At 42.5% G+C, this 13,437-nt stretch overlaps 1 protein-coding gene across 3 annotated transcripts in view; it reads right to left on the bottom strand.

The window, feature by feature from the left end:
• npas1 (neuronal PAS domain protein 1) overlaps positions 1 to 13,437 on the bottom strand; it is a 61,485-nt gene that overhangs the window by 13,716 nt on the left and 34,332 nt on the right. For all 3 annotated transcript variants that reach the window (XM_026192037.1, XM_026192035.1, XM_026192038.1), the window contains 3 exons: positions 12,688 to 12,855; positions 11,016 to 11,254; positions 737 to 804 (listed from right to left, as the gene is read on the bottom strand). In XM_026192037.1, coding sequence (XP_026047822.1) covers positions 737 to 804; positions 11,016 to 11,254; positions 12,688 to 12,782 — 402 coding nt within the window. In that variant the 5' untranslated portion in view covers positions 12,783 to 12,855. The remainder of the gene's footprint in view (positions 1 to 736; positions 805 to 11,015; positions 11,255 to 12,687; positions 12,856 to 13,437) is intronic.

The raw sequence follows: 13,437 nt of genomic DNA, 5'->3' as shown, positions 1-13,437 counted from the left end.
GGAGAACTAAAGTGCAATTATCAGGCTATTACTGTGGAAGAACGGCTGGGAGGGGAAGAATCATACAGTTTTTCTGGAGCGTTAATTTGATTTCTATCAGCGCCGTTCTCTAAGCCTCTCTTCCTCTTTAAAATGCCAGAGGAGAGCAGACATATGTAATGTTTCTTTGTTTTACCACAACCTTCTCACTTCTCTACTCTCCTTTTATCCCTCCACCTGTTCCCACTCCTACCTGTTCTTCCTACCGCCTCCCCCTCCCTAAGCTCCCTCCAAAGTACAATCTGCAGTGCTACCTCCTTTGCTCTTCCTCTGAGTCTTTGCCTACATTCTGCATTTCGTCACCCCAGCAGCCCTCCTGCCCCAGAGTACCCCTCGGGCTGTGTTCATCTGTTAGTGCAAAAGGGAGGTATTCTTTGGCAGCATCTGAGGGTTACGCGATGTGCTTCTGTGTCTGAGTGTGACTGTGTTTAGGAATTTGCCTGGAAATATGAGTCAAGGCAGAACGACTTGAGCCAGTGCAGGCTGTGATCACACATAGCAGCGACTTAGCACAGCTGGATAATCAAACAAATGTGACTGTTAGGAGGGGAAAAAACATTTCTAACTTCAACTTTTGATACATCTGAAAAAACTAGTTTCTCTGCTTAACAACACAACATAAGCATGGCAAAAAAAGTCAACTATAGACATAATCAGTGCGGTACAAGAAGCAATGTGTGGGTGATGCGGTCGTTACCTGCAGGAGGTGTGCCCCTAGGTGCTGCTCAAACATGTCAGTCGCCAGAGAATGAGATGAACGTCTAACTGCAGAGAAAAAGGAGACAGACATTGTCATAAAATGCTGGCGGGCAGCATTTTATACCTGTTGATATTATAGCAGGTGAGTAGATTTTGTTAATTGATCATGAGCAGGGCTTTTTCAGTGCAGAAATTTGGGTTTCTGTAGGTAAGGTGCGTGTTTTTATTACTGTAGTATGACAAAATGCTAAAAAAAAAAAGTCTCCATGTTTAGTACTAGACAGTTAAGATCACATATTACAGTTAGAAAGGCCATGCTCTTGGTCAGTGTAACCATCAGAAGCAGCTTAATTAGTCAAAGCTGCATAAATAAAACACAAACGTCTTAATATGTAGGAAATCATTTTGCCGGTCGGGTTTAAGCCACGCTGATGGATTAATTTCCATTTTTTTGGATGAGTTAATACAGCTTTGAGGAATAAGTGATTACACAAATTGATCTGGAAATAGAGGATTTTGCATTAACGTGGGATCTCTTTCACAACTTTAAAATCTTCAGCAAAATCAAAAGTGAAACTTGAAGCAATTATGTCTGATAAAAGAAGAATTTACCGTGCTTAAAAAAAAAAAGTGCACATAAGGTGGAGCGCTGCGTGACGCATACCACTCAATCTCTGCCAGGCATACAAACAAACAAACAAACACACACACACACACACACACACACACACACAGTGTCTGCATCACCACTCTTAATGCATCCCAAACACAAGCTATCAGAGCTGCTTCAGTGCCAAAGTGGTGGTGTTTACCAAGGCAATTACAATACAAATAGAGTTGGAGGTGGTTAGGTGGAGGAGGAGGGGAGGAGGGCGAAGATAGGTATGAGAGGAGCACAGAGGGTAGGGAAAATGAAAAACCTTAAGGAAGGAGAGAGTGATCGCTTTCTCCAAAGCAAACATGGGCATGGGGGTTGGGGGTGCCGCCACTGACGTGGAAGATTAATTTTGCAATCAGGTGTATTTACTGTTTTATGTCAGAAGGAGTGTGTGACGGTGTTTATGCACCTGCAAGTGTGTGATTGCAAAAGTGGGGACCATATGTGAGAACTAATCTCACTCCAACAGGGCTGCTTTTGAACACAATGTTCCCCGTCCAATGGAGACAAACTGCGTATGTCCGTGTGTACCCAAAATATGTGTGTATAAGAGCATATAAATGTATGTACGCGTGTGAGTCTGTGTGCGTGCCTTTAAGGATCATTGGATATCTGCGCGTGTGTATGTGTGTGTCGCTGCAAGGCTGCGGGAAATCAATACACGTTATGACAGGAAAATGAAAGCGCTGCTGTGGGTTACAACTGAACACAGAGGGGGGATCGGAACACACACACCCACCAACACACACACACACATATACAATCACACGCACATATATATTGCCCAGCTGCCTGCTTGTGATGTGGGTTTGTTGAATAGAAGAGGGAGGGATTCCATTAGAGCTATAGACACACACATACACACACTTTAGGAATACACACAGCAATGAATTCTCATGCACAGACTACACAGCAGCAACATGCTCTCCGATTAAACAACACAAATACCCGTGCACACACACAAACTCTCTCTCTCACACACACACATATACACATAAATACAGAGTTGCCGGACAAAGCCACAGTGGCATTGTGAGATTGGGGTCCCCCTGTGTGACAGAGTGTGAATTTAAATAAGGCAAGTCCATTCAGGGCTATGAAAGGGGGTCTGGTGCTGGGACCCTTCAGCCTAGTCAGTCCCTGCCTGGAGGGGGATGGGGAGCCCATTTCGCTCTCTGCCTGCCTAGCAGGCTCCCTTGTGGGGCAGCGATGCAGCCGCAGTGCTAGGAAGCTTGGAGGAATCAACCCCCGTGGTAACCATATAAGAATTAATCAAAACAGAAGACAAACGCACTTCGATTGTTGTGAAAGTGTGTGTGTCTGTTCTGGCTTTCGTGCCACAGAACCCTGGAGGAGCGACGGTGATGGTGGGTGATCAGTTGTGCTGAGTAGTGTCAGCGGGCCCAAGGAAACGCTGAATGTGACATGAGGCCAGCGGGGCTGACAGATGAGTCACACCCCTGCACACACACGCAGACACAAATACACAGAGGACCATTTATTAAAGACTGCCACAGTACAATAGGGCAACCAGGAAACCAAAACACTGGACCTGATGTGTGTGTGTGTGTGTGTGTGTGTGTGTGTGTGTGTGTGTGTGTGTGTGTGTGTGTGTGTGTGTGTGTGTTTGTGCGCACAGCATGCGCGTGTATGGTGTATTCTTGCGCACATGTGAAGGGAAAGAGTCTCACAGCGTTGATGGTATCACACTCTGAGAACAAAGATCCCTCTGTAGTGCTACTGTGAACCCCTTCTCTATGTGTGTGCCCGTGTGCGAGTGAGGGCTTTGCATTATTCTGTGTGTATACCTTAATATTACAGCTTCTATAATATTTTATGTCATTATAAATCATAATTCAAACAATAACATCTTTTTTTACAACTTAGATCTTATTTTGAACTTGCTGTGCATGCGTCTTATTGGTAGACCAAGTCAAAACAGATGACAAATGATTGGACAGACATTAACAAACCAACAATGTGGCCACGTTATTAAAGTCTGATCTGATCTGCTAAATGTTTCATTTAGATAGTTTTGGACAACACATCTCATCATTGTGCCTGAAAACATCATTTGTAGTTGAATATTGTTGTGGTCAAACAAGATTTTGGAATATTTTTGTGAAACCTAACTCTTTTGTACAGACAACTGGACGTTATTCCCTCTTGTTTAAGCATAAATATATAACCAAGAGAATTTTGCCCCAAAAGATCACCTTCAGCCAAGAAAGAAAGTGGTGGCACTCAGTGTAATAAAAGTTTAATTTGCCAGATTCCTGTATCTGTGACTCCTGGCCCAGTTGAAGCGCTGGAAAGAAAGAGGGCTTCAACTCAACTCCTAAATCAAGAAAGTGATCTCGATCATGGGTGTCAAACATGCAGCCCTCAAAGAGTCAAAGCACAGCCCGCTGGAATTTTTTTTTTTTTGCTAAATGTGAAAATTGCAGAAAAGGAGGGCATCATGTTTGACCTTTTCAATGAATTTTGCACCAGGAAGCATTGCATGTCGCTAAGAATAGATCGTGTACTGAACCGGGACCTGAAACGCTACATTCACCCAATGCAGAGGCCTAAGTAACTGTCAGTTTGACATGATTCCTATTAACAAAGACACTGCACATGTAATGCTACAATTAAAGTAAGGGAGTTTTACATACATATATTATGATGAGTATATGTGCATGTTTGATTTAACTGGTCCGGGCTGTTTGAGCTTTATGTACTAAAATTAGTTTGACATCCCAGTCTTGGTTTCCTGCATGAACTGTTAACTTGTTTAAAAAATGTGTGACTGCCTGATTACTCTTTTTTTGATCCCTGATCTCATCAAATCCTTCAGTTTTTAACCATAAAAAAAATGTTCAAAAGCAATAAAACCTGACTTTAGTTAAGATGCGTTAAATTGCAATTCTCCTTTAAGTGAGTTTGTGCCAATAAACACCGTGACTTGTGTGCAGAGCTGGACGCAGGGATGGCTGAGGTCTTTAATCGAGCTATTCTGTCACACTCCGATTCCATTAGCTTCCCGGGACTCTGCTAAGAGATTTAATTCCATTGTGGGAATAAGAGACAGAATGGGACAGGGCAGGAATGGACACGTTAATTATGATTTGACTCAGAGGTCAACTTGCACGGACTCCCCAGCGCTTCACAAGCAGAAAAGATTTGAATGATTGAATGAAAAAATTTGAATGATTTTCATGATACTTTTGTCTAATACATAATTTAGTCCCAGTTCAGTCCAGAGGAATGGCCACACACACACACAGAGCCAAGCATCCCCACGTGGGGGGCTGTAGACACACAGACTCCACCCCCACAGTGTCAACCTCTTTTACCCAGGTTAGGATGTTACCATGGGAACCAAACAGTGAACCCCCATTTCTCTCTCTCAGTTTCCTCTCTCTGTGTCTTCTTATTCATCTCTGTCTCTTAAGTTTGGCTCTGCCACCGCAGCTTCACCCTTTCAAAACAAGAGCCCGGTCACTTGCCAAGTTGTTTACTACCAATCCAAATGTGATGTTTCGGCCGTTCGACAGACAGTGAGAGAAAAAGTGACCCTAATCGCAGCGTCCTTCTCTGGCACAATTATCTTCTCACGCCGACATCCATCCCTCCCTCCTTCCCTCCCTCCTTCCCTCTATCTGTCCTCTATCTTTCCGTCTCTTCTCCATCGCTCCCCCACTCCTTTTGCGGTCGAACATAATTTGAGTGCAATTAACTTCCCTTAAAAGCCCAGGCTGCTTTAAACGCTGTGAATTAGAGGGGAGGCAGACGCAGGGAGATCGTGAAGAGGTGGGGGAGACAGAAGGGGAGGCGAGGGAAGACGAAAGCAATGAAAGAAATGAGGGGGAGAGTGAGAGGGAGAGAGAGAGAGAACGAGCAAGTGGAGGCAGAATGAAAGTCAATGTCACCAGCGCCGGGGAGGGGAGAGGTGTGTTTGACCTCACTAGCCGAGACAGTAAAACACTTCAGCTGGCCCTGTTGCTGGCGCTGACTTGTCATTGCACTGTGCCTTGTGAAAAAGGCAGAGGGCGTTCTCCAGCTGCCCTGCACACCTGTTACAGGTTGATATTTTCTCCCCTTTTCTGTTTTATTAAACAAAAATAAAAGTAGAAAGTTAATTTCAGATAGGAAATTTTAAAAGATATCTCTGTCTTACCACAATCAAGTTATTTTCTTTACATTATTATTATTATTATTATTATTATTATTATTATGATGTTTGCACTTACTGTTAACAAACCCTACATTATCTTTAACTAACATGCAAAAGTAAAAACTGAACCAAAGTGCAAAAGATACTTTTGGACTAATTTATATTCTGCTGAACCTAATAAAATGGTTTTTTTTACATTATTTTCTTATTTGTTATTTTATAAAAACATTAATACTGTCTGCATGGTTGGGTGTGGTTTATTCTTGCCAGTGCAGAGCAGCATAATACAGAGTGTGTCAGAGGTTTAAAAAATGTATATAAACCTCCAAAAAGCCTTGAATTACTTTAAACAAACAGCACACCATCACATTACACCGCCTGGACTAACCTGTTTAACCTTGCCTGTCCAACAGGAAGACTGCTTTGGTTTCACCTGTAGAATCTGGTTAAACTGTCAGTTTGCTTGATTGCAGATCTGCCACTAAGTTTAAGTAGATTCTTATCACAAGCAATAGAAAGCTTAGGAATAGGAATCAGGCTTCCTGGATTTTTTTCAAAGGAAGTGTAGTATGGGGGAAAAAACTGTCCCTGATAGCAAAATTTACTTAATACAGAGGCTTTGAAATATAAATGATGTCAAATAGTCCTTGAATATGCTGTGCAAACAGGTGCACAAATACCAAATACAGCATGGGTCATTTTACCTTCCCTGCCTTCAGCCTTTCCTTTTCCTTTGCTCCTTTCCTTCCATACTCTGTCTCTTTCTCTCTCTCCTCCTTCTCTCCCGCTCTCTCCTGCTCTCTCAATCTCTCTCTTTCTCTCTGTGAAGGTCATGCAATTGATTTTCCTCTGTCTATTCATTTTTCAAGACTGGCTTTGAAACGTGGGAAGCAGACAAAAGCCACTCCGGCCCCTCCCCTGCGCTCCATCCCTCTCCTCTCCTCCACCCTCCACCTTCCTTCCCTCTCCGCTGCCCATCCAAAAACCCCGGACAAGAGGGAATGTGGAGGAATGCAACCCCCACCCCCCAACACACCCCATCCCAATTTCCTCACACTCTTCTCCTTCTTCCTTCCTCCTCTCTTTCTGTCTTTATTCCTCCTACATTTGTTCCTTCCCCTGCTCTCTGGCCTCCGCTCCCTTTCAGCCAGATCTCTGACCACATTCCACTAACGGAATTAAAGTCATGCATCACACTTAAAACCCTGCCAATGCATTGTGGGTAGACTTGTTCAAACTGATGTCCAAATTAGCATTGCATTTTCAATATAGGCCCTGTGGAGACTGTGTGACCTGCTTGTAAGAAATCTCCAAATATTTAATTAAATACTTAACATATCAGATGTTGACCCAGTGGTAAGAATGTGAAAGATAATTCACAATTTTCTCGACCTTCACATAGCAGCTTCCGCGGGGGCTCTATATATTTATCGTTGTGGCTCACATTTGTACGAGAAGTGCCTCTCGTTGTAGCGTAAACCGCACACCTCACATCTTTTCAGCGCACTTCCACTTTGTACACAGGGCAAGAAGCACTACTACCTGCGCACCAACTATGCTGAACAGGAGGTATTTTCTATCAAGGCCAAGAAAAGTCAGGAATACAGAGGAAAAACAATTCGCAATTCATCCGTAGAGTCAAGGCTGCGGCTGTGTGTATGGGTGCTAGTATATGAATATCACTCAGACAATCAGATTGTCCTGCGCAGAAAGGATGATGAGATATTGATGTACAACAATGGGCTGATGCATAGGAATACATGTTTTCACACACTATGACTGTAGATTAGACTCAAGTTGTAACAGGATGCAGTTCAAAGTTCTTTAAAAGCAATATGTTGGCTTTGAGGTCATCCATGCTATTAAGTGGTCAGATATATACCATATCTAATCTTTAAAGCCGTCCTACATTGCCCCTTAGGGCCCAGAAGTCACCATGTGCAACTTGTCTGTATGTACAGCCTGGTTCTACTGGAGGTTTCTTCATGTTAAAAGGGAGTTCTTCCTTCCCACTGTCGCCAAGTGCTTACATTTAGAGGGTCGTCTGATTGTTGGGGTTTCCTCTGGATTATTGTAGGGTTTGTATCACACAAGCACTGGCAATTTGAAAGCTACAACTATGACAAAAATGTACTTAGACCATATTAGAAGTTAATTTTTTTTCTAATTCAGCTATCTCGTGAATACTCATTTTCCTTTATGGCCATGTATACATCAGTAACTTATTTTATTTGCATGTTGACTTTAAATCTGGTATATCGTTGTTTTACTTTTGAGTTTCATAACATAACATAACATGAGTTACATAACATTTTTGCAGTGCTTAACACCTTTTTAAGCTGTTTTGATTTCTTTGTTAGTCTCCGTATACTGTAAGCCTCAGTTTAGCTTCACTGACGATTATATGATGGCCTACAGTTTGTGATGTTATTGTGTCTCTGGTGGTTTTTATGTTTGGCTTCTGGTAAGAATTCAGTGTTGAAATATCCTGTGTTCTATCCACGTTTTGTGTGTTACTTGTAGTAGCTGTTGTAGTAATCATCACCCCCATGTTTCCATTTGTGCCTTCTTCTGTCTCGTTTCTATCTTCACGCTCTGGTCACTTTGCGTTTTCTTGTCTTGTACATCTTCTTAAGTGTTAGTATTCATATCTCTATCAGTCTCTTTTGGTTATTTTCTGTTTTACTTTGAAAGGCAGGTTTGCATCCTGTGTTCGTTTTGTTTCCTGTCTTCACCTGTGTGTGATTACTTTCACCTGTGCCTCATTACCTTCCACTCTGTCATTTCCCTGTCAGCATTCTGTGTATAAACAATCCTGCTTGCCCTTGTTTGTTTTGTTCCCAGAGTGGGTTCCTCATGTGCAGCCAAGTGGTTTTCCCCTTGCCGTGTGTAGAAGGCTGCTGGCGCCCGAGGAATTTATTTCTGAACTTGATACAGCATTAAAAGCTTGATTTTGTTAAGTCGTTTTGCTTCCAAGCTCCCATATTTGGCTCGACACCTCTACACTCGATATCGCTCGCAGTGAGGCCTTGGATTTTGGCATTCATGTGGATGTTTTACACCTACCAACACCTAAACATTGTTGGAAGTCAAGCTGATCAAGAAGGGTTTGAAACCGAGGGAATGACTCATCTTCCAAGCTGCCCAGTTCCCAACCTTTTAGCACACCAACAGATACAAGCACAATCCTCAACCCACAGACCCAAAGGGATCCACTGACAACATCTGAGGTCTCAGGTCATGTACAGGTCCTGTTTCCATCTTCCTGTGGGACCTACAATATTAGCCTGTGGGTGATTTGTTTATATAAAACTTCCCATTGATGCTTATATCTTAATTCTTTCATAATGGAATCCGTCTTTAACGCTACACCTTAAGTCTCCGAGCAAAAAAGAAGACATTACATGAGTGTTTTCATGTGGTGAGCGATGTTCCAGATGAAAACCGCATTGACCTTAAAGATACTTTAAGCTTCTCCCTCTTTTCCCACGGGGTCACAGTAGATGGATCCACATGTTTGATCTGGCACAGATTTTGACACCAGATGCCTTTCCTGATATAACCATCCCATTTATCGAGACTTATGACCGACGTTAGCAGCAGGCTAGCTCTTAACACCCTGAGGCTGCGGTTGTGTCTTTCACAAGTAAGGCGAAGGTGTTAACAAACTACACCATGGAACCACGGAAAACCACACTGATCTTAATGTGTAAAAATTTCTATGATGCCCCCAAAGGATACTGGGAAAAGAACTGGTTTGGTATTTTTTACTATAACGTCACACTCAGACCGCACTGGTAGCATTACTGGTACTCACCCCATCAGGAAATGCAGTGCATAATGTGGGTAAAGCACACCACATGCAGTCTCACAGAAACATGCTGTTAATACGACAGGTTTTTTTTGTTCACATTTCCTCAAATTTACCAGGAACAGGCACAAAGGCGGACACACACACACACACGTCTATTTGCACTGTAGCTGCATCATTTCCCCTCAGTAATAGTAGCAATTAGACAGGCTATATAATTACACTGTCCTCGTTATATAGTTAATTTCAGTAATTACAAATTGCACCAATAGTTTCCTCCCTCTTTTTTATTATCTACCCCCTCTCCTTCTCTTTCTCCCTCCTAATAGACACACACTCACAGACACACGCAAACACACAGTTGCGTGTCCCTAACTTAAGAGGACATCAATTTGACTTACAATAATTACCTGGAGTCTTGATCTGAGCTTAACCACTACTGCTACTACTCATCTAATCACAACCTGAAACCTGAACCTGACCTCCCCCTTAAATGGGTCTTCACTTTAAAATGACTATTATAGGGACTTTACTTTTTTTCCACATAAGGAAAACATGTTTTTGGAGTTTTGTCTATAATATGAGTAATATTTATGTGCATACACACACAAAAACATAGATTTTATTCATACTCACTCTTGTCTATGTAAAATACTTGTATGATTATTTGCATGTGTGTTACAGGGGAAAAAAGAAAACGCATGAGCTTGTTTGCACGCATAGACAGTGGCAGTAATTACTATTGTTAATAGGAGGCTGGATCAATACCCCAGTCCGAACTGAATTTTTGTGGCGTGGGGTGTCACTGTGGGTAGGAGTACGTAGGCAGAACAGACAGCTGAGGTCTGCTTCTGATTGAAACAGAGAAGTGAGTCGAAATATGAATTTTAGTGGTTTGCGTCCTTTGGCAACAAAGCAGCATATTTATCTCTGCTATATAATTTTCATATTGGCTGAAATGTAGGAATCATTGGCTGAAAGTGTTCCACATATGCGTGTTTAATTTAATCCTGCATATTTGCACATTGCTTTTGTCAAGGTTGAATTTTGTGAACAGATAACAACAACCTACTCGTGACATACCCAGAAAAAGTGTCAACACTTAACCAGTCATAGAGATATTTTCTGTTACCAGGATGTTTTTTTAAAATAAAATTTTAATTCAAGGACAAGACCCTCAAAAAGGCCTTAAAAATGTGTTATCTAGATTATCATATTTTAGGCAATTATTCACTAGTATGTCACTACTAGGGCATTTTGTTACTCAGCTGGAAAGCATAATACTTTTCCAATCCCATCCCAGGCTCTGAGAAAATGTTAACTTTGGTAAGAAGAGAAAAAGGAAAAGTACTGAGTCTACAACTCATTCAGTCTGGGACAAATACGATATCTTAATGCAAACACACTACTGCTACATTTGATGTTAAAGTCAAATAAACATAAAAAGTTGTTTTTAAGTTACATTTTTAAAAATGGTGCACCAGAATTTGCTTCATTTTCAATGTAAAACCCACATTTAGAAGGTTTAGATCATTGTACATATTTCTTTTAGTTGAAAACATAAAACCTAAATTTTCTTCGTCATCTTCTTTGTAATATCTCAGTCACAAAAACTTTTCTTTTCATGTGATTGCTTGTTTCTTGCTCACCTTTGCTGCAGTTGCTGTCTCCCTCCAGCAGAGGGCTCCAGGGTGGGTCCCCCTGACTGGCAAAGGTCCGCATGTGCAGGTAGCTGATGGTCAACCGGATGACCGAAGCTTTGTCCAGTTGGCTTGTGATGGCCCCGGGCAGTGGCAGCATCTTGGCCAGCTCAAAGAACTCGAAGTTCTCCTTCCCCCGCCGAGAACGAGCCGCATTGCGAGATTTCTCTTTACGCAGGTTCTGGAGACTGAGATGTGGACAAGAAGTCGGTATGAGGACGAACGGGACAAGGGCGAAAGTGGTGCAGAGGGTGAAAGACAGAAGTAAAATGAAGGAACAGATAAACACAGGGAGAAAGGATCAGAGGGGCTCACAAATCTGAATCAGCGCGACGTAAGACAAGAAAAACTGATGGGCTATCGCTTAATGGCCATTTGCTGACCACCTGTTGATTGATTCGTGCTCTGTAAAAATGACCTCAGCATCAGTCTGAAAAACTCATTTCATAAATACACATAATGGGAATGGCTCCTGCAATTCAAGTGAAACAATCTCCATTCTGACCCATCTCTCGCAGATTGGCCTGGTAATTACAGACAAACTCGCTTCTTTTATCGGGCAGAGTCCTAATAATGCCATTTGCTCCAAAATCCATATGTGAACACATACACACAATTTCTCACTGCCTATTTTTTCTTACTCTCCCTCGCTCTCACCCTCTCCTCTCACCCTCTCCTCCCCCGCCCCAGCTCCCCCTCTCATCTGGTCCCGGGCTAGTGAGCTGAAGCCATGATTGAGGGATCAATAGGCGAGGGAGGGGCAGAGTGACAGAGGGGGGCCGGGGCTCAGGTAGCCTGTCTCTGTGATTGGGTATTGACTCTCCTCAATGGGGCCTGAGTGGTGGAATTATGTTGTCACAGCCACTTCACAATTTGTGTCGGTGCTGCGCTGGGATAAAGTGTGTGTATGTGTGTGTTAGAGACACAGAGAGAGAGAGAGGAGAACCAGCCATTCTCCCTCGTGTCTGTGTTGTTGATTTTCATCCGTAGACAGACCACCGGGTGGTGTGTGAGTGAGTGAGTGTGCGCGCATACACGTGCGACAGAAGAAAAGAACAAAGGAAAGACGTGCGCATATTGTGCTTACATATGTTTGTATCTTAATCAGCTGACACAGCTGTTGCATTTCTCCCTGTTAGGTTCTAATAAGTGAAATCAGTGTGTGTGTGTGTGTGTGTGTGTATGTGTGGACTCATGCTGCCAGCCTGTGTAACATCTCATTATTATACTGCCTCGACCCCGGCCACTGAGAACAATCAATACACACACATTGATTCTGCTTAGTTTTTATATCCGCCTGTAAATTACTTCCCATTAATAATTCCAGCCAAATTTACTTAATCTCCCACTAAGGGTGGGGGACTCGCAACTCTGACAGGATTGGCAGGTGAACAACAATACAGGTGATATGTAGCACTAAGGAGAAAAGCGTATGTTTCTGGATAATGTTTCGTTGATAAAAAAAAAGAAAAGAAAAGCTTCTTCAGACTGTCAGTGAGTGCAAGGGTGTTAATGCATGTATTCCATCTTGCAGAGATTAATTCATGGGCATGCACGTAGGCTTATACAGTTTCAGCCTGTGTGTGTGCATGTGTTTGTGTGTGTGTGAGAGATGTCTCACCAGGGCAGGGTGGGAGGCTTGGCCAGTAGTCCTTGCAGGAAATCCCACTCCACACTCACACATTTCCCCTCACTAACAAATGGCATGGTTGCCATCCTTCCTCCAATCACGTGCCCACGCCGCTGTTAACGAAGGCTTCGATTGGTTGAGGACGTGATGGACTCAGACCTGGAGATTCACAAAAAGAAAGGAGAGAAGTGACAAAGAGACAAATGGGGGTGAGAAAAAAGAGCCAAGAACGATACTATCAAGAACTGCCAATGAAAGCCGCAATATAAATCAGGAACTACAGGCAGGAAGACGCATGGCATTTTTGGGTTGTTTCCATCAAAATTGATGGTTTAATCCCCCTTTTTTTAAAGAAACACTAGAAAAACTCTTAAACCTGCTTTTAATTTTAAGAAAACAATGACACTTTATCTCTTTTTACAGTTTCCATTCAACACTTTTAATTTGACTTTTGACTATAATTTGCATCCAAAAGCTTGGGTGAAAATTGATCCCATCTTGTGATATCTTACTGAAGGCAAGAGTGATTAATTTAAAAGAAGGGAAGAAAGAGATTGAGGCAGAGTAATTAGGTACCATGTGTACTTCCCTACATAAAGGTCAGTGGCTGCTCCCAAGATAACAGACATAAGACAAAACACTAACCCTCCTTTGAAATCACACTTACTCTGAAAATCACAGATCTCAAAATGTCTCCCTTCATCCCAGAGAGAATATTCAAACCTGTGTGTGACTCGCGTT

Source organism: Astatotilapia calliptera, chromosome 14, assembly GCF_900246225.1.
Source record: "Astatotilapia calliptera chromosome 14, fAstCal1.2, whole genome shotgun sequence".
NCBI lineage: Eukaryota > Metazoa > Chordata > Actinopteri > Cichliformes > Cichlidae > Astatotilapia > Astatotilapia calliptera.
The sequence above is the reverse complement of the archived record's forward strand: the minus strand, read 5'-3'. Positions and strand labels throughout refer to the sequence as shown.